At 47.0% G+C, this 15622-nt stretch overlaps 2 protein-coding genes across 10 annotated transcripts in view; one reads left to right on the plus strand and one right to left on the minus strand.

Moving 5' to 3' along the window:
* Positions 1–3880: 3880 nt before the first annotated feature.
* On the minus strand, positions 3881–14713 carry TYW3 (tRNA-yW synthesizing protein 3 homolog). 3 transcript variants are annotated; one of them, XM_029618036.1, is made up of 6 exons: positions 14318–14577; positions 11580–11660; positions 10139–10237; positions 7888–7959; positions 6212–6345; positions 3881–5955 (listed from the first exon to the last, which is right to left on the minus strand). In XM_029618036.1, the coding sequence occupies exons 1-6, from the start codon at positions 14555–14557 to the stop codon at positions 5742–5744; spliced, it is 840 nt and encodes a 279-aa protein (XP_029473896.1). In that variant the 5' UTR covers positions 14558–14577; the 3' UTR covers positions 3881–5741. The 3 variants fall into 3 exon arrangements, with proteins under 3 accessions (XP_029473896.1, XP_029473897.1, XP_029473898.1); XM_029618037.1 differs by lacking the exon at positions 10139–10237 and having other exon boundaries at positions 14318–14713; XM_029618038.1 differs by lacking the exon at positions 6212–6345 and having other exon boundaries at positions 14318–14713.
* The window catches only part of CRYZ (crystallin zeta), a 30752-nt gene continuing 29842 nt past the window's right edge, over positions 14713–15622 (plus strand). For all 7 annotated transcript variants that reach the window (XM_029618028.1, XM_029618027.1, XM_029618035.1 and 4 more), the window contains exon 1: positions 14713–14858. The gene's annotated coding sequence lies outside the window, so the exon portion shown is untranslated. The remainder of the gene's footprint in view (positions 14859–15622) is intronic.

Below are 15622 nucleotides of genomic sequence, written 5' to 3' on the forward strand. Positions count from 1 at the left end.
ATATCAAATATATTAATTAATAAATGTAACAAAAACCACACTGCCATGTCCTCCTCCTGGGTAATAGCAGTGTACATGTATTTATCAAACTCTTTCCCCAAGGGAGAAGGTTCTTACAAATAGTGTAAAAAAAAACAACAAACAAAAACCTATTTAAAATTAAGATGTGCACTTAATAGACTGCCCATTAATATTGGGGCAATTCAATAATAATTTAGCCATAATGGATAATTCTGGTTCTTATTCAATAAAGGCACAGAGGAGTAAGTAATTTTTTCCCATAGATACAAAAAGGGGACATCTTCCCAGGAATAGGGAATAAATCCTGTTTTGAATAAGGTCCTTTGCTTCTCCCATAATAGTTCCCTTACGATTTTGGGGGGGTTTCAAATATAGGAAACATAGAAATGGGTTTATACAGTGAATTCCAGCCTTAAGTTCTTGTGGCTAAAAGAACACGAGGGACTCAGGATGTGCATTTAGATTTGTGAGGACAATCCCAGCAAACATTTTGATTTCAAAAATGCTTTTCAGAATATTTATGTCTCATCAACACCTGGTGTAAACCGGCTGACACTCCAAACCCTTGAACCATCATTTCAGGTTTTTGTTTTCCATTCAAGAAATAATATAAATCCAAATCAGCCATCACAAACTGGACAGGAAATAAAAAAAAGACAAGGCAAGCCTAGCACACGCCAGAACATTTCTGGTTGCGCTACCTTGCGTGTAGTGTTATACCACCCAGTGGCCTCTCCTAGAACTGAAGGGACGGCAGAATGCTACTCAAACAACTGCTTTTGCTCAGATTCCCAAGATCTGTAAAAAAGGGAAAACAATCAGGGTTTCTTTCATTAGTCATCGTGATCATTAAGCTGAAAACCCCCCAACATTTTTGGGAGACAGCCTTTTCATATGGCTGAAGCAGACCATCAACTTCATGCTGAATTACATGAAAGCCCCCCAGTCATACAGGGAGATTGCATCATCATCATGCTGTATGCAAACATATGAAGCATGGCAGCTGCTGGAGTCATTTTCTGTTAGGGCATGGAGCTGGCTCCTTGCAGGACTGAAAACCGATAGAATAATTGAGCTCATTATTTTCATGCTCTATGCCAGAGGCATGAGAAAAAGAGGACAAGTTTTAGAACAGGATTTGCGTTTCCCCATTTACTGGATCGGCGAGGCCATCTGCACTCTCCCCTCCACTCACTACGTCTTATTCCAGAGGTTGTCTCCACAGACAAAAGGATAAGGCGTGGCAAGGAAGTGGCCGACGCGGCACTGGAAGCCGAAAGGCTCGCTCTGGGGTCGATGTAATAATAAAACCCGCGCTGAAATCGGCGCCGTTTTTCTGCGTGTATTTTTTTTTTTTTGAGCACGCACGGCTAAAAACCAGCGGCCCCGCGGGCTGTAATAAAGGAAGGGCATGCAAATAAGATGTGCGCAGAAAATCCGCGTAAACCAAATCCAGGCGCAAATAAAGAGCTGGAGGCCCTAGGTAGCAATCTGCGCAGAAACCTGCATTACTTATTGGCTTGCGGAGACCCGTGATCGAGTCTCAGGGTGAAAGCCTTCCCCTTTCATACAGTGAAGAAGTTAGTGGGCCGGGAGCGGGACTGAAGGCGGGTAGAGCAGTGTCTAACCCTTTCATGGTCTGACTCTGACCGTACGGGATCCGTAATGGCGGATGCCGGTGAGCGTGGGCAATAGCCGCTGCCTGCGTGCCCTTCTGTGAGCAGCCTGAGCCAGGGTGACCTGCTCCTCTCGGGCCTCTCCGACCTTGCTCTTCTGCCATTCCGTAAGCTTTCTGCCGCTGTTATTGTTCAGCTGACCCGCAAAACGTACCACAGCGTCCGCAGAAAAGTGAACACAATCCCAGACTACACCAGAGCTGCACGGACACGCAACCACACTAATACCAGCAAGGGAGTGAAATGGCCTCCAGCCAGGCGCTTTAACTTAACTCCTGCCCTGACCCAGGCGCCAAAAAGATCCACTTAAGATCACCAGCACTATTGTTCCCTGCTAGCTCGGCTCCATGTGTTGCCCCTTAATAGATAATCGCCTGTTTTACACACCATTTGCATGCGCTGGTGCTAAACCTGCCACGGGTGTTTGAACAGGTTTGTGGGCGTGTTTTTTCCCCACACTCGATGCTTTATTATATACACGTGTAAGGTTAGCGCGGAAAACCTGCTGTGGGTTTAGTGCGGCTTATTACACTCGGCCCCTCCGTCTGGTGCAGGAGGAGCACATGCTCCTGAAGTCGTCCGTAAACAGTCCGATTATATATTGACTGTTCAAGGCTGTAAGGCAGAGGGCCCTGCTCACCCTAATGTCTCACGCCAGAAAAGTTACCTGGCTTCCAGCGGTCATGGGTACAAGGGCCCCCACTGTCCTAGTGCTCAGCTGAAACAAGTCCAGACCACAACGGAGTTCTGGCACAGCAGAAGGCCAAGCAATCGGAAACAAGTGGCAATAAAAAGCAAACGTCCGAAAAGTATTTTTTTTGTTTCAAGATGTTTGCAGTTCTCCCAAAAGTTACAAGCTAAGAATAAATACCTGGGGGCACGCACTTGGTTACTTACGTGAGGAATCACACTTAAGCCAAACAGGTATCAGACTTCCAGTTTTCCCTATCCCAAATCTGCTGACCGTCTGTTTCACACTTTTTATGTACATTTCTACACTCCAGACTCCTGGGGGAATTCTGCGCAAAAACATTTAAAATTCTGCGCACAAAAACTGAAAATTCTGCAAACTTTATATTGGTCAAAATAACCCAATTTACATGACAGTCTTTGAGAGTAATTACATTTTAAATTATTACAGAAAAAAGTTATTGTTTAAAGTTGCAGAATTTCCCTAGAAATTCACTGTAAGAGTGTTCCTTCCACATACACACACCCTCATACAGGCTCCCTCACTCTCTCCCGCACACACACACATCCCCTCATACAGGACCCTCTCTCTTGCATACACACCCACACCAGCTCCCTTTCTCTCTCACACATACATCCTCACACAGGTTACCTATGTCTCTCTCTCACGCAGCCCTTCACACAGGCTCTGTCTCACACATACACAATCCCTTCACACAGGCTAGCACCCTCACCTACACACAATCCCTTTTTCATACACACGAGCTCCCAATCTCTCACACACACATACACACTCCTTCACAATCTCCTCATATAGGCTCCCTCTCTCTGAAACCCACACTCAAGCACCCCCCACTCCCCCTCTTACCAACCAAGCTGTCTCTCACCCTCCCCCACACCCCCTCTCCTCATATAGGCTCCCTCTCTGAAACTCACACTCAAGCATCCCCCCCACCCACCCTCTCTTACCTCCTATGCTCTCTCTCACACCCTCCCCTCCCCGACACATATTCTCTCTCACTGGCATGCCGCGGGACGCGCTCCGTTCGCGGTGAAGATGAAGGCCCGGCGTGTGCTGTTCACACGGGGGAGCCTTCCATTTCTGCCTTGAGTGGAGCACAGTCTGTCCACAGCACACAGGGGCCTTCCCTTTTCGCCACGAATGGCACGCTGGGCCTTCATCTTCACCGCGAACGGAGCGCGACCCGTGTGCCGCAGGACGTGCTCCGTTCGTGGCATGCCGGGGTCTCCTCTGCTATTTTCTGTGCAGGAGGGAATTCTGCGCTCTGCAGTAGCGCAGAATTCCTCCTGGAGTAAGTACAGTGACATATGCCTTATCTCCTCGGAATCCAGAAATCTGTAACAGAAAGAGAAACACTGGCAAACACTCAGTGTCCAGTTTATGTACAAAAGTGGGATCTACTCTATGGGCACACTGCTAACTGTACATCCTGGAGGAAAGGATTGAGAGAGAGAGAGAGAGAGAGCGAGGACACAGGCATTTTTTTTAATGGAAAAAGTCTTAAAGGAAGGGGCATTGCTGTGAGGTTGGGAAAACAAGGTTGGCACTCAGAACGAATTATACATACAAACGGCCTCCTGGTAGAGATAGTGTAGATAAAAAAAAACCAAACAACAGAATTCAAGAGAACATGAAATAAGCACAGAGGATCTTTAGTAATGAGAAAGTACGGGTAAAGCTGGAGATCCAATAAAGTGCATGGTAATCGCAGTAGGTAGGAAAAATGGGCAGCTGGATGGTTCCGAAGTTATTTTCCAGTAATTTCTGGGTGCTTATGGGATCTTGGACAAGTTGCTGATTGTATAGCAGCACCAGTGGGGACAGAGCGATGTGCACCACTTTGTATGTATAACTATATCTCAAATGGCTTTCGCACGAATTTTCAAAGCATGGCACATGTAAAATCCGGGGGTTACATGCATGGCTGGGCTGTGCGCACGTCGAGTGCATTTTAGAAACGGCCCGGGTACGCTCAGAAATGCCGAGTCAATGAAAAGGGACAGGCTGACTGGGCAGCGGCCATTAGGCCCTGTCCTGGGGAAGCGAGAGCTGGCAGTGGGCTGGGGCGCCGAACTTCTGCTCCAAAGGGGCAGTAAGGTAAAAAATTTAAAAAAATGTGAGTAGCTAGGTAGGGGTTAGAGGGTCGGGGAGGGGGTTTAGGAATTAGGCAAAGGCCCGATCACGTCGCCGTGCGTATTTTACAAAATCCTCCCATGCATGCGCGGATATTAAAATCCAGTGTGCACGTGCGCGCGGGAATCATAATTTATAACATATAGCTGCGTGCACGTTCCAGGAATCGAGTGAACATGGATGCCCGTGCGGGCCTTCGAAAATCAACCCTGCTGTGAATATCATGAACACACAAACTGAAGTTTGAAATGTAAAAAACCGTTGTGTCATGTATATTTTACAGGAACATCGGTATAGAAAAGCTAAAAAAATAAATAAATAAAACAGCCAATCAGAAAGCAGCTTCAGTCTGGTTTCACTCTAATCAGAAAGCTGAGGTAAAAGCAGGGGAAAGAAATAATCAAATACATATTTTCTAAAAGTTAGCATCTGATTTGTTTTGAAGAGACTTCACAGAAGTCCTTGGAAAAAACCAAACAGCACTCAGAGTCTCAGCGAGGGTGGGAGTTGGTGCGGGAGGGCAATGATCAGACCACAAAAGCTTTGAAGAGGAGACCATGGTTTGACTCTCCTATGATTCCCACCGTGTGTGACCTCCAGCAATACATTTAGCCCTGCTATGGTCTATAAGCTCTTCAGGACAGGGAGAGTTTAACTTACAAGTCTAAAATCTGTAAACTACAGGAGACCCTATGAATTCAGGACACATTCTGATGGGACGCAATGAACAGCAATGGCAGCCACTCAGTCAGATGCAGAAACTCCTGCTTAACAGAGGCTGAAAAGCGACAGCCGTTTGAGAACTGAGCATCTGAAGGGCCTTTAATTACCAGCACAAGACCCCTGTCAGAAAATCCAAGAGCAAGGCTGCAGAATGCAAAAAATGTGAAGAGGTATTGCACGTGTTTTCTTGGGCAGTTTCCCCCCTAGCGGAACAGGCATGCGGAGAGACCCTCCACATGCTCAGCTCTCCTCTCAGGCTTTTCTGTAACTCCTGCCGGACCGGCACAAGAGTGTGCATCCAGACCGGTCCCTGACGAGACTGGGGAAATCCATGGCGGTGAGCAGGGATTGCGCCCGAGCTCATCTGACCAAGCACTACACCAAAAAGGCCTGGAGAGCAAGAGAAGTCCGAGAGCCTGCCCTTAAAAACGGCCCCAATGCCATTTTTTTGTTCATTTCTTTCCCAATGCACACATTTACAGACGAAGTTTGCCGAAGATGGCAGGATCAAATTCCAGTTCCTCTTCGCCAGCACGCTCCCCGTCCTCCGGGGAAGCGCGTGCGCCATCGTTTTTCCTTGCTTGCTTTTTCCTCCTGCGGGTATACACGGATCTCGAGCCCTGGACTTCCAGCACCGATTTCCCAAGAATGCCTTCGCTTCTCAAAGCAGACTGCAAGCAACTGTAAAACCTGCACAGAAGCAAAACACTTTGGCTGTTACCTTGCAAAAGTCTCTTTAGATTATGCAAGTTCCAAAAAAAAAAATAAAATCCTGTTAAGGAAAGAAAAACAGAAAAAAAAATGGTAAAACTGACGATCTGTCAAGTATACAGAGCAAAAAGTGGTCCCTTTCCCTGCTGGGACACCCCCTCCCAGCCCCATCCTTTAAAAGCTATGGGGAAGAGGGGCTCTGGTCCTACAGACGTTGCAAGGCTCACACACACACCGCTCGATCCGCTTCGTGTTTTCTTCCAGCTTTCCATTCGCTATCTGCACGACAAACTCGATATACTCCTCATTCACCAGCAGCTTCCCCATTCGGCTCAATGGGACTTCCAAGCCATGAGTGCTCCGCACAGCCTGACGCCACACGCAGATGGAGAGAGAAAAGAGGGGAGATCAATTTCTGGGGACCGCATTCAAAATCTAGCAGACCGCTTTCCTTTAGGAATAACGATTGTGTTAATTATCATCCTAACATAGGAAAAAAAAAAAAAAAAAAGACTACTTTGGTCTGACCAATCTGCCCATCTGGGCCTGCTGACTGCACTTGTCACAGGTCTCACTCAATCTGTCTCTTTCTCTCTCTCTGTGGATGCCAGGACTCTGCCCCTCTTTTTGCTCCTCCCACCTGTTCCAGGTGTCCACCATCCTCTCAGTGAAAAGCCTAACATTACATAAGAACATAAGAAAATGCCATACTGGGTCAGACCAAGGGTCCATCAAGCCCAGCATCCTGTTTCCAACAGTGGCCAATCTAAGTCACAAGTATCTGGCAAGCACCCAAAAATTAAGTCTATCCCATGCTACTATGCCACTAATAGCAGTGGCTATTCTCTAAGACAACTTGATTAATAGCAGGTAATGGACTTCTCCTCCAAGAACTTATCCAAACCCTTTTTGAACCCAGCTACACTGACTGCACTAACCACATCCTCTGGCAACAAAATTCCAGAGCTCAACTGTGCGTTGAGTGAAAAAGAATTTTCTCCAATTTGTTTCTCGCAGCAACCCAAAATTCACGCTGTTCTTCACAAGTACTGTTCTTGGGATTATCCAGCAAGTTTCAATACGATAAAAGTAATAATTTTTAAAAATGTTGGTAGCTCCTTAAATGTTAACTGAGTTCCTTTCCCTTGCATGACCAAATGCTATAAGAAAGAGAGATATTCTGGTACAATACTACAAGGATAATTTCATCTACTTTGCCCCAAGAAGGGACGTAGTGTGAAATCTAACTGCATGACAAACCCAGGACTGAACAGGTCAATGCGGCCTATGTCTTTAGGAAGCTGAACTGCTACCCGAAATAGTAACAATTAGCTCTACTAATATATAATCAGATCAAACCTGATTTGTGCACAGAATTGTTGTGATCTATTGAAATAAACAGGAACCTTTCCTGAAAGTTGAGCATGAAAATAAAAGCCATTTCTGCTGACTGACACCACAGATCAGACCCATACTTGTACGTGTGATACCTCAACAAATCATGCCCGAGCAGACAAACCAGACCTCACCTGCATTCAGCTTTCTACCTGGTGCCCCAGGCTTCCTTTCGTTTCCACTCGCTGGCATTTAACACGCTGCCTACGCCTTACGGCAGTGGTCCCCAACCCTGTCCTGGGCCCCCCCCCCCCCAGTCAGTCGGGCTTTCAGGATATCCCCAATGAATATGCATGAGAGAAAATGTGCATGCACTGCCTCCATAACATGCAAATTCTCTCTCATGCATATTCATTGCGGATATCCTGAAAGCCCGACTGACTGAGGGTGGGGGGGGGGGGGGGGGCCAGGACAGGGTTGGGGACCACTGCCTTATGGCACTATATCTTTAAAAAAAAAACTAAACAAACCCCCCCCCCACATCGTGTTCATCAGAAACACAGAACGGTGCGTTACCATCACAGTTTTCCCCTTTTTGCCAACGGTGATGCCGGAGTTCCTGAAGCCAGCGTTTAAAGCCACCGAGTGCTGCAAAACAGAATAAAAGGATGATAAGGAAGACCCAGCCACACTGGTTCCAAAAACATAGATTTTCTCCTCTAGTTTAACAGACATTTTGGGGGCAATATTCAAAAGGATTTATGTACACAAAGGCGATTTCACGTTGACTTTTATGTGCACTACAAGGAGGCTTTCTGCGAGGGGGGGCGGAGGTTATGTTAGGGCAAGGACGTGATTTATCTGGAAACAGAGAAGAAGCTGATTCTGCATGCACCCATGAATTTTCAAAAAGGGGGAGGGGATTTATGCGCATCAGTCAGGCTGAAGGACCCCCAGACTCTAGCCTATGCGGACTGTTTGAAAATGACCCTCAATGCGATCAGTGAAAAAGCTGACAACACCCAAACCGGCCACCAGCTGCAACCGCTTCAGTCCCGGTGACCGAGGAGCCAATGCACGTCCGCAACTGAGGCCGTTCTACAAGGATGACCCAGCACAGTATGGACAAGCCGCTGCCTGCACAAACGCCGCACTTCATCCCAAATAACAAAAAGCAGGGCACCCGACACACTGTTCATTTTGGCAATTTGTAATAATCGGTTCGGCCTGCAGTTTCCTCCTGCTTCTTTTTTTTTTTTTTTTTACTTCCAGCTCAGCTGGAAGCAGGGCTGCGATCCCGGCACCATGAACCTCCATGCACAGCTACCTGGGGATCTCTCTTCCATTTTATAGCCCCTCCCCCACCGCAGTGCACCTCGTCTGGTCCTCGATCAGGGGCCATGCACCAGGGCTCTTTCTGTCACTCAGAAACCATGGACCCTGAAACAATGACCATAACTCCCACCCTCTGCGCCCCCCGTCCCCCCCCCAGCCCCATCTGGCTGGGAGTACTGCCTTCCATAGTGCCTTCAGCTGCCCCAAGGAGCAAAAGGTCCAGTCCTGGGGATCGAACAGGTATCCTTATGCATGGCCTCGCACAGCGCCGCTAAACAGCTGGCCCAGTTACACCGTTTATAAACTCAGCAGAAACGAGTTATCAAAAGTCCTCTCATCCCACAGGCAAAGAGGAAAACCTTGCAGGGAGTCAGCCGGGACACTGCCAGCTTTCTGGCATGGTGCGCCGGCACAGATGCAGAATCCAAGGAGGGGCTGCAGGGTCAGGGCAAAACGTTTTAGCTCTAACTGCATTAGTCCCTCTTATCCCCTCCCCCCCAAAAAATAAAAATAAAAATGTACATTTGCCAGACTTGTTCACCCTGAGATTCAGATGGGGAAGGGGTGACAGAGGGAAACTGTCAGAAATTCAATCTGTGAACCTCTGAAGTCCTGCTGATCCCCATCCTCTCTCACCCCCTACTGGTCCTCGCAACTCAGGCTAAAAACCATTAGACAACGGGGTGGGCTGGAAGCAGCAGCGCTTCCTGCCTCCTGGCGTTGCGGCACCAGCGAGTCAGTCACCAGCTCTGACTTTCCGGTTGCCAAAGGTGAGACGACAACGGGGCATTGATTGCATTTCACTGCTGAGGTCGCAGAAAACTCCAGCACCGCCTCAGCCGAGACCACCCCCCCCCCCCACCTGTGCCAGACGGAAGGAGCTCAGCGGGAAGGCTGCAGGCTCGTTTTCCAACTTGCACCTTGCTTTGGTCAGTACATGATCCCAGCCATGGACCCAACCGCTTGGACGTCAGCTAGGCTCCTGCTAGCTGACGTTATTCACTCTAAGCACCTCAGCAAACATTTCTGTTTCTCTCAAGCACTGATAGGCAACACTTTTTTTTTTCTTTTGGGGGGGGGGGGGGGGGGAAAGAGGGCGGCAGTTTCTTCCCTCTCAATTGGACTTCTGACTCAAATCGGGGTCCGCCTCGGCCGGGACTACGGCCTCGGCGCCTTCTCCTGCGGTCACGCTGCCTTTCTCCCCAGTTTCATTCTCTTACTCTCCCTTCCTCTATCACTCAGCCCTGGCAGTAATAACGTCTGGTAGGGAATCACATGGCCCCCTGAATCCCCCCCCTGTGCACGTTGCTGTTCTACAACGGCCACGGGGCTGTGAGCGCCAACTCCGCAGCATCCAGGAACCGAACCCAGGACACAAGGAAATCAGGCGGCGCTTCAGGCTGGCCTGGCCCACTTGCATTCCTTCCAAGTGGGATTTTATTCTCAGGTCTGGGACGGAACAAAAAAAATGTAACTGAATACTCTCACTCACTAGAAGCTGAGCGTCCTCTAACTGTCGACACTGCACGTGCAGGACAAAGGGCTCAAATTTCAATACCGCATCTCCACTGGCTCGCTGAAGTGCTGCAATCTAAAGAAAAATTCTGAATGTCTGATTATGGAAGTTGAATTCTGGTTTGGGTCATCCCTTTCTACTGGTAAAAAACCAGCACTCCGTGCGTGTTACAATCAAAAAAAGCATGCCACATCAATAAACACATATAACATAAGAATAGATCATTACATACAAATATATCTTAGCAGTACATCATTCAACACAATATCAAACTAAATCAGCCTTAAATGAGCACTGAAATAAAATGTATTAATATTATAAAATAAAATCGCAAATGTCAAATGCATGCAAAACCCTTCCCTCACATCCTTACTCCAAAAAAAAAAAAAAAAAAATTGGAACTATATAATCTCCCAACCATCTGCTCTCCACCCACTAACTTAGTATTTACATCAGTAAATTCTAGCTAATAAATTTATTTCATAACATGTACAGATGTACAAAACTTCCCACACATCTCGCCAATCAAAAAATAACTTCAGAGACAAACAATGAGGGAAGTAGGAGAAAACCGTACAGCACCTCATGCTCTACAGGTCTAGGACACAAACTTTTTAAGCCCTAAGTGGTTGATTTTAAAAGGTGCGCGCGGTTCCTGGCATGCACATGGACGCGGCTATTTTATAACCTGCTCGTCGGCACGCGCGTATTATAAACTAACTTTCCCATGCGCAAATGCGTGCTGGACTTTAAATTCCGCGTGTGCATGTGCGGGCAGTTCAGGACGCACGTGCGGGAGGGGGGGATTTAAAACGCAACGCACAGCAACACAAGTAGACCTTCCCCGTGGGACTGGGAGGGAACTTCCCTATACCCTGCCTAACCTTTCCCCTCATCACCCCGACCCCTAAACCCCTACCTAGCTACTCATGGGTTTTTTGTTTTATTATTTACTGATCCTTCAGAGAAGACGTAAGCTTCGTGCGCTGGCCGGGTGCCGGTAAGCGCTTCCCCGGAACAGCGTCTAATGGCGCTGTCCCAGCCCGCCCCTCCCCACCCAGGCCACGCTCCCGGCCCACCCCTTTTAGCTGGCCCGCCACTTCTGCGCATATCGGGGGATACGCGCGTGGTCGGGCCCCTTTTGAAAATGCGCGTGGTGCGCGCATAGGGCCCAGCCCCACCCATAACCCCTGAATTTTACGCGCGCAGGGCTTTTAAAATTCAGGTGTAAATGTTTGGAAGGCCCAAACCCTTCCGGTTGCTGCATTTATATGTCTAATCTGTTCCTTCTCCTCACCCTCTAATACACTGTGAAGATAAATTTAACACTGTCACATCTTTCGGATCAGCGATGACTGTAAACGTTTGCAGGAGAAGCCGTTACCAAATGCTTGCATAAAAGGAAAAGAAATCTTACCACATCATCCTTCTGGCACTTCTGATGTGTAACAAGTAGCCAAGAGCAATTCTTTTTCTTCACTTCAAAATCATGGCTGCACTAATTTAAAATGAAATAAAAATAAATTAATATATAATCAATAGCGAATTGTGTATTCTTAATTAATGAACCAATGATCTGGAACAACTTCCTAGCCCCTACAAATCATTCTCACTTTTTTCTCTCCTGTCACTAGAACAGCCAGAAAACTGGCACGGGCAGAATGCTCCAATCTGGGCAGAATAAAATGAACAAAGGGATGAGGGTTATGACAGGCATGGGCAAAAATTTTGCCACCTGAGATCAGGGTACAAAACTCTGCCCGAAACCTGGGCAACAGCCGGTCAGGCAGGATTTTCTCAACTTGGATGAACAAAGGGCAGATAAATAAAGGCTCCAGAAGAGAAAAAAAATAAATCACTGTCCAATGCTATTCCAATTATGAACTGTAAAGGGTCGATTTTAAGAGGCGTGTACGCGGTTCTCGGCAAGCGCACATGGACGTGCCGATTTTATAAACATGCATGTGTCAGCGCATGCGTGTTATAAAATACGTTTCCCGCATGTACGTGTGTGCTGGAATTTAATGTCTGCCCGCGCATGTATGGGTGGGTGGCCACCTCCGCGTGGGGGGGGGGGGGGGGGGGAGATTTTTAAAATTCTGCGCGGCGACACGATTCGGCTTCTTCCTAGCTCCCTCCCAGTCCGCTCCAATTAAGGGAACTTCCCTATGCGCCTTGTGCGCGAACAAAGATCTACCCCTTTGTTTTTAAAATTCTCTTTTACTGAATCAGTTCTTCGGCTGTTCCAGCTCTATTTGTGCACTATATGTAGCAGTGCAAAATCTGCATGCTCCCCATTTCACATGGACTCTTATGGAGGGAGGATCTCACTAGGGGTCTACAGACTAACCAGTGTTAAAAGTAGCATGGTGACGTGAGTTACCTGTCAGCTTTAATGCTGGCAATACATCAAGCTTTAATGCTTGATTTACTAAACTAATGAAATGTAGAATGTAGCCAGGATAAAGAAAGCAAGACCACAGTAATGTAGCCACACGCCACCTATATGGTTCCCCTAAACCAACCCATCCATAATGTAAGGGCCCAGTAGTGCAGGGAGCATTTGCTCATCCCTGCCTAAGACTCAAATACAGGCCTCCAGGTCCTCTCATCAACACAAATCAAACTTGCTTACCTATGACTCCCTTCACACCCAAGGATGGTCCTTTTGAGCCCCCACACCACAGCTTCCAAATGGGCCTCTGGACCCATGAAACTTGTCTTTTTGGCATATGGGCCAGAATGTCTGTGGTGCCATTTTGGATTTGTCACTCCTGCTGCACAAGGAAAACCAGTTCTCTTTTGCCAGGGAAAGTTTATGAACTCCCCCTTCCCCCCCAAAGTGAGTGAGGGTTCTGTGGACCTGCAGGACCATTTAGAGATTCTTGGGTGCGTGGACACTGGAGGTCTGTCTTTCTGTTCCGGGGAACAGGGGAAAGGGATCAATATGTGAAACCTTGGAGGCTTATCATTGTGTTCTGAGAGAAGGGGAAGGGCGGAAGGTGTGGGTATGAGCCATCTAGAGGTCTGTGTTTGTATTTCAGTGTAGGGCAGGGATATGCTCAGAGAACCATCTTTCTGTGGTGGGTAGGTGGTGGGCACAGAGTCCCAATTTGTGTTTGTGGGGGCTGAAGACTCATGGATGTTGCAGAGAAGGGGTGCAGAGGCTTGTAACATGGTTCACTAACATCCCTGCCTTATGTAGCATGCACTAACCAGCTTAGGTATTAATAGTAAAGGATCCCATTAGAATAATTTTCTTTGCAGACATTCACCTGCACAGACTGATGGTATTGCTAATGTGCATGAAAATAGTGGGCATTAATATGCTTTGGACATGGGCATTGCTATTGCCTATGTTAACATCAACATTAATCCTGGGTGCTTTCAATAACTTGAACACACACACACACACACGCAAATGAATTAAATAAACAAAATAGGAGGACCTTCTTGATCTAAACGTATTTCACTAGTAATGCTGTTTTAAAAAGGCATTAGTATTTATTTATGCACCTTTATTCCTCACAGATCTAAAAAAGAAAACAAACTGGGCAGATAAACTATAGATAAACTGTACTGATTATATAAATCAATCATACTCTATGATATAGACAGTCTAAATTCCTGGGAAGCCATGGAAATACTTGAATATATCCATAAATATAAATATATATACACACATACATACAACTATAAGAAATAAATAAATGCATTGAGTCTTAAGCTTTTGAGAATAAGAGGCTCTGATGAAGTAGACTTTTGTCTTCCAAAGGTTAGGCCTCACAAAATCTGTTAATCTACAGGATGCCTCTAGTCTCTGCGCCCTTTTAAGAGAAAGTTATAGAGCACCGCATTAGAAACGAATTGAAAAAGATACTGGCCGCACACAGCGCAGCTTTTCACGATATTACTGGGGGAAGGGTACAGAACAGGGAAATGTGTCAATGACATTTCTTTTCTCTGTGATATCGCTGTCGTCAACTACAAAGCAAAAATAAGGCGATAGCTTTTGATTAGATTGACCTAATACTTTTTTTGTTGTTGGCCTTTATTTCCACGCGCTCAAGGGGATTAACACAGCATGCATGCTACTCTTTTTCTGAGATATAAAAAACCTGAATATATGATGATCATTTTGCTGAGGGCACGTACGCCATCAATGAGCGTCACCCGTCCCGAACAGGAGCTGGTGGTGAAGAAGGGATCCCGCTCGTTAATGAATCGGACCAGGCTGACGATGTCCGCGTCCACGTTCCCTTTCCTGCTGAGGTCCGCTCTACTCAGACACTGCTCTTTCCGCTTCTTGAAAACTTCCGAAATCTCCATGGGGTAGACTAGAAGCACGGAGAAACAGCACATCAGCCGGGCCAGGAATGATGACGTCAAGAGCATGCACCGCCCCCCCCAGGAAGCTGCCATATTAAAGGTGCTCGAGCCAAAGACGTACGTAATTTCTTTAGCGTCATCTCTCCACATAAACCGTGAGGCTGGCTCCAGTCTGGATGCGTGACAGCACCACGCACGCTGCGCCCCACATGGGAGTCGCCATGTTAGTGTACGGAATCTCTAAACAGCTCTTGAAGCGGGCGATCGAATATTTGTTGAAAAGGGCGGAGCATAGGGAAGGTCCTTGTGGGACGCACGTTCCAGAGTCCAGAGCTGATCAGCAGTCAGACCAGCCATTCCTAGAAAGGTAAGATTACGCCGTGGTCGAAGGAATCTGATACTCCAGTGTTCAGTCAGTGCTGTCCTAGCAATTATACATATGTAATCCCATCCCCGGGTGTATGCTAGACATGGAGGGGCCGTAAAAGTTTTAAAGTATCTTCGGGGCTAATGACCCTTAAAGGCACAGGGGAGTCCCGATTGTGAATTCTTGACCCTGGGAGAGCGAGAAGTATACTCTTTTACCAATGCTGTGGATGCTGTAAGTGCTAATAAATCGTAAGACTCTGGATGAGTGTCCAAAATCAATTTTTTCTGTAAATGTTCTTTAATTGGTAAATAGTACAATTATAATTAAACTCTTTTCCCAAAGGTAGCAGTTACAGTCTCTGTTTCTGTGCAAGGGTCTCTTCACTAGGATCCAGGGGCAAGGGACGGGGGGGGGGGGGGGGGAAACATACAGCTGACCAAAAATATATTTCACCGTCTTTGCACAGACTCCAAACTTCTCTCTCCCAGGGATGAAGACTCCAATTGGGGGTCCTTAGATGTAACTCAAATTTGGTTTTACTCAGTTCTCCACAGTTCCTTCTCGATCTCACTCAGTCTGTATTCTTCTCTAATCCCATGTTGGAAAGGGATCCCCTGGCACACCATCATTCCTCTGCTTCCCCTATCCTGGGATCCCGGAGAGAAGGTGCTCTGTGCTTTCACTCCAAGCAACACTCAAGAGTCTCAGTATTATTACAAATAAAAAAAATCTTCAAAACCTGAAAAATAATCCAAAAACAG

The sequence above is a fragment of the Rhinatrema bivittatum genome, chromosome 10 (genome assembly GCF_901001135.1).
Source record: "Rhinatrema bivittatum chromosome 10, aRhiBiv1.1, whole genome shotgun sequence".
NCBI lineage: Eukaryota > Metazoa > Chordata > Amphibia > Gymnophiona > Rhinatrematidae > Rhinatrema > Rhinatrema bivittatum.

What these genes read in the sequence shown, in the direction of transcription:
- TYW3 (XM_029618036.1), bottom strand. Translation starts at nt 14,557, where the DNA reads ATGCTCTTGACGTCATCATTCCTGGCCCGGCTGATGTGCTGTTTCTCC. An exon ending in TAGAGGACGCTCAGCTTCTA is followed by an intron (nt 7,960 to 10,138) that starts GTGAGTGAGAGT and finishes TCTGTTTTGCAG; the next exon opens with CACTCGGTGGCTTTAAACGC. An exon ending in AAAAGGGGAAAACTGTGATG is followed by an intron (nt 6,346 to 7,887) that starts GTAACGCACCGT and finishes GTGTGGCGTCAG; the next exon opens with GCTGTGCGGAGCACTCATGG.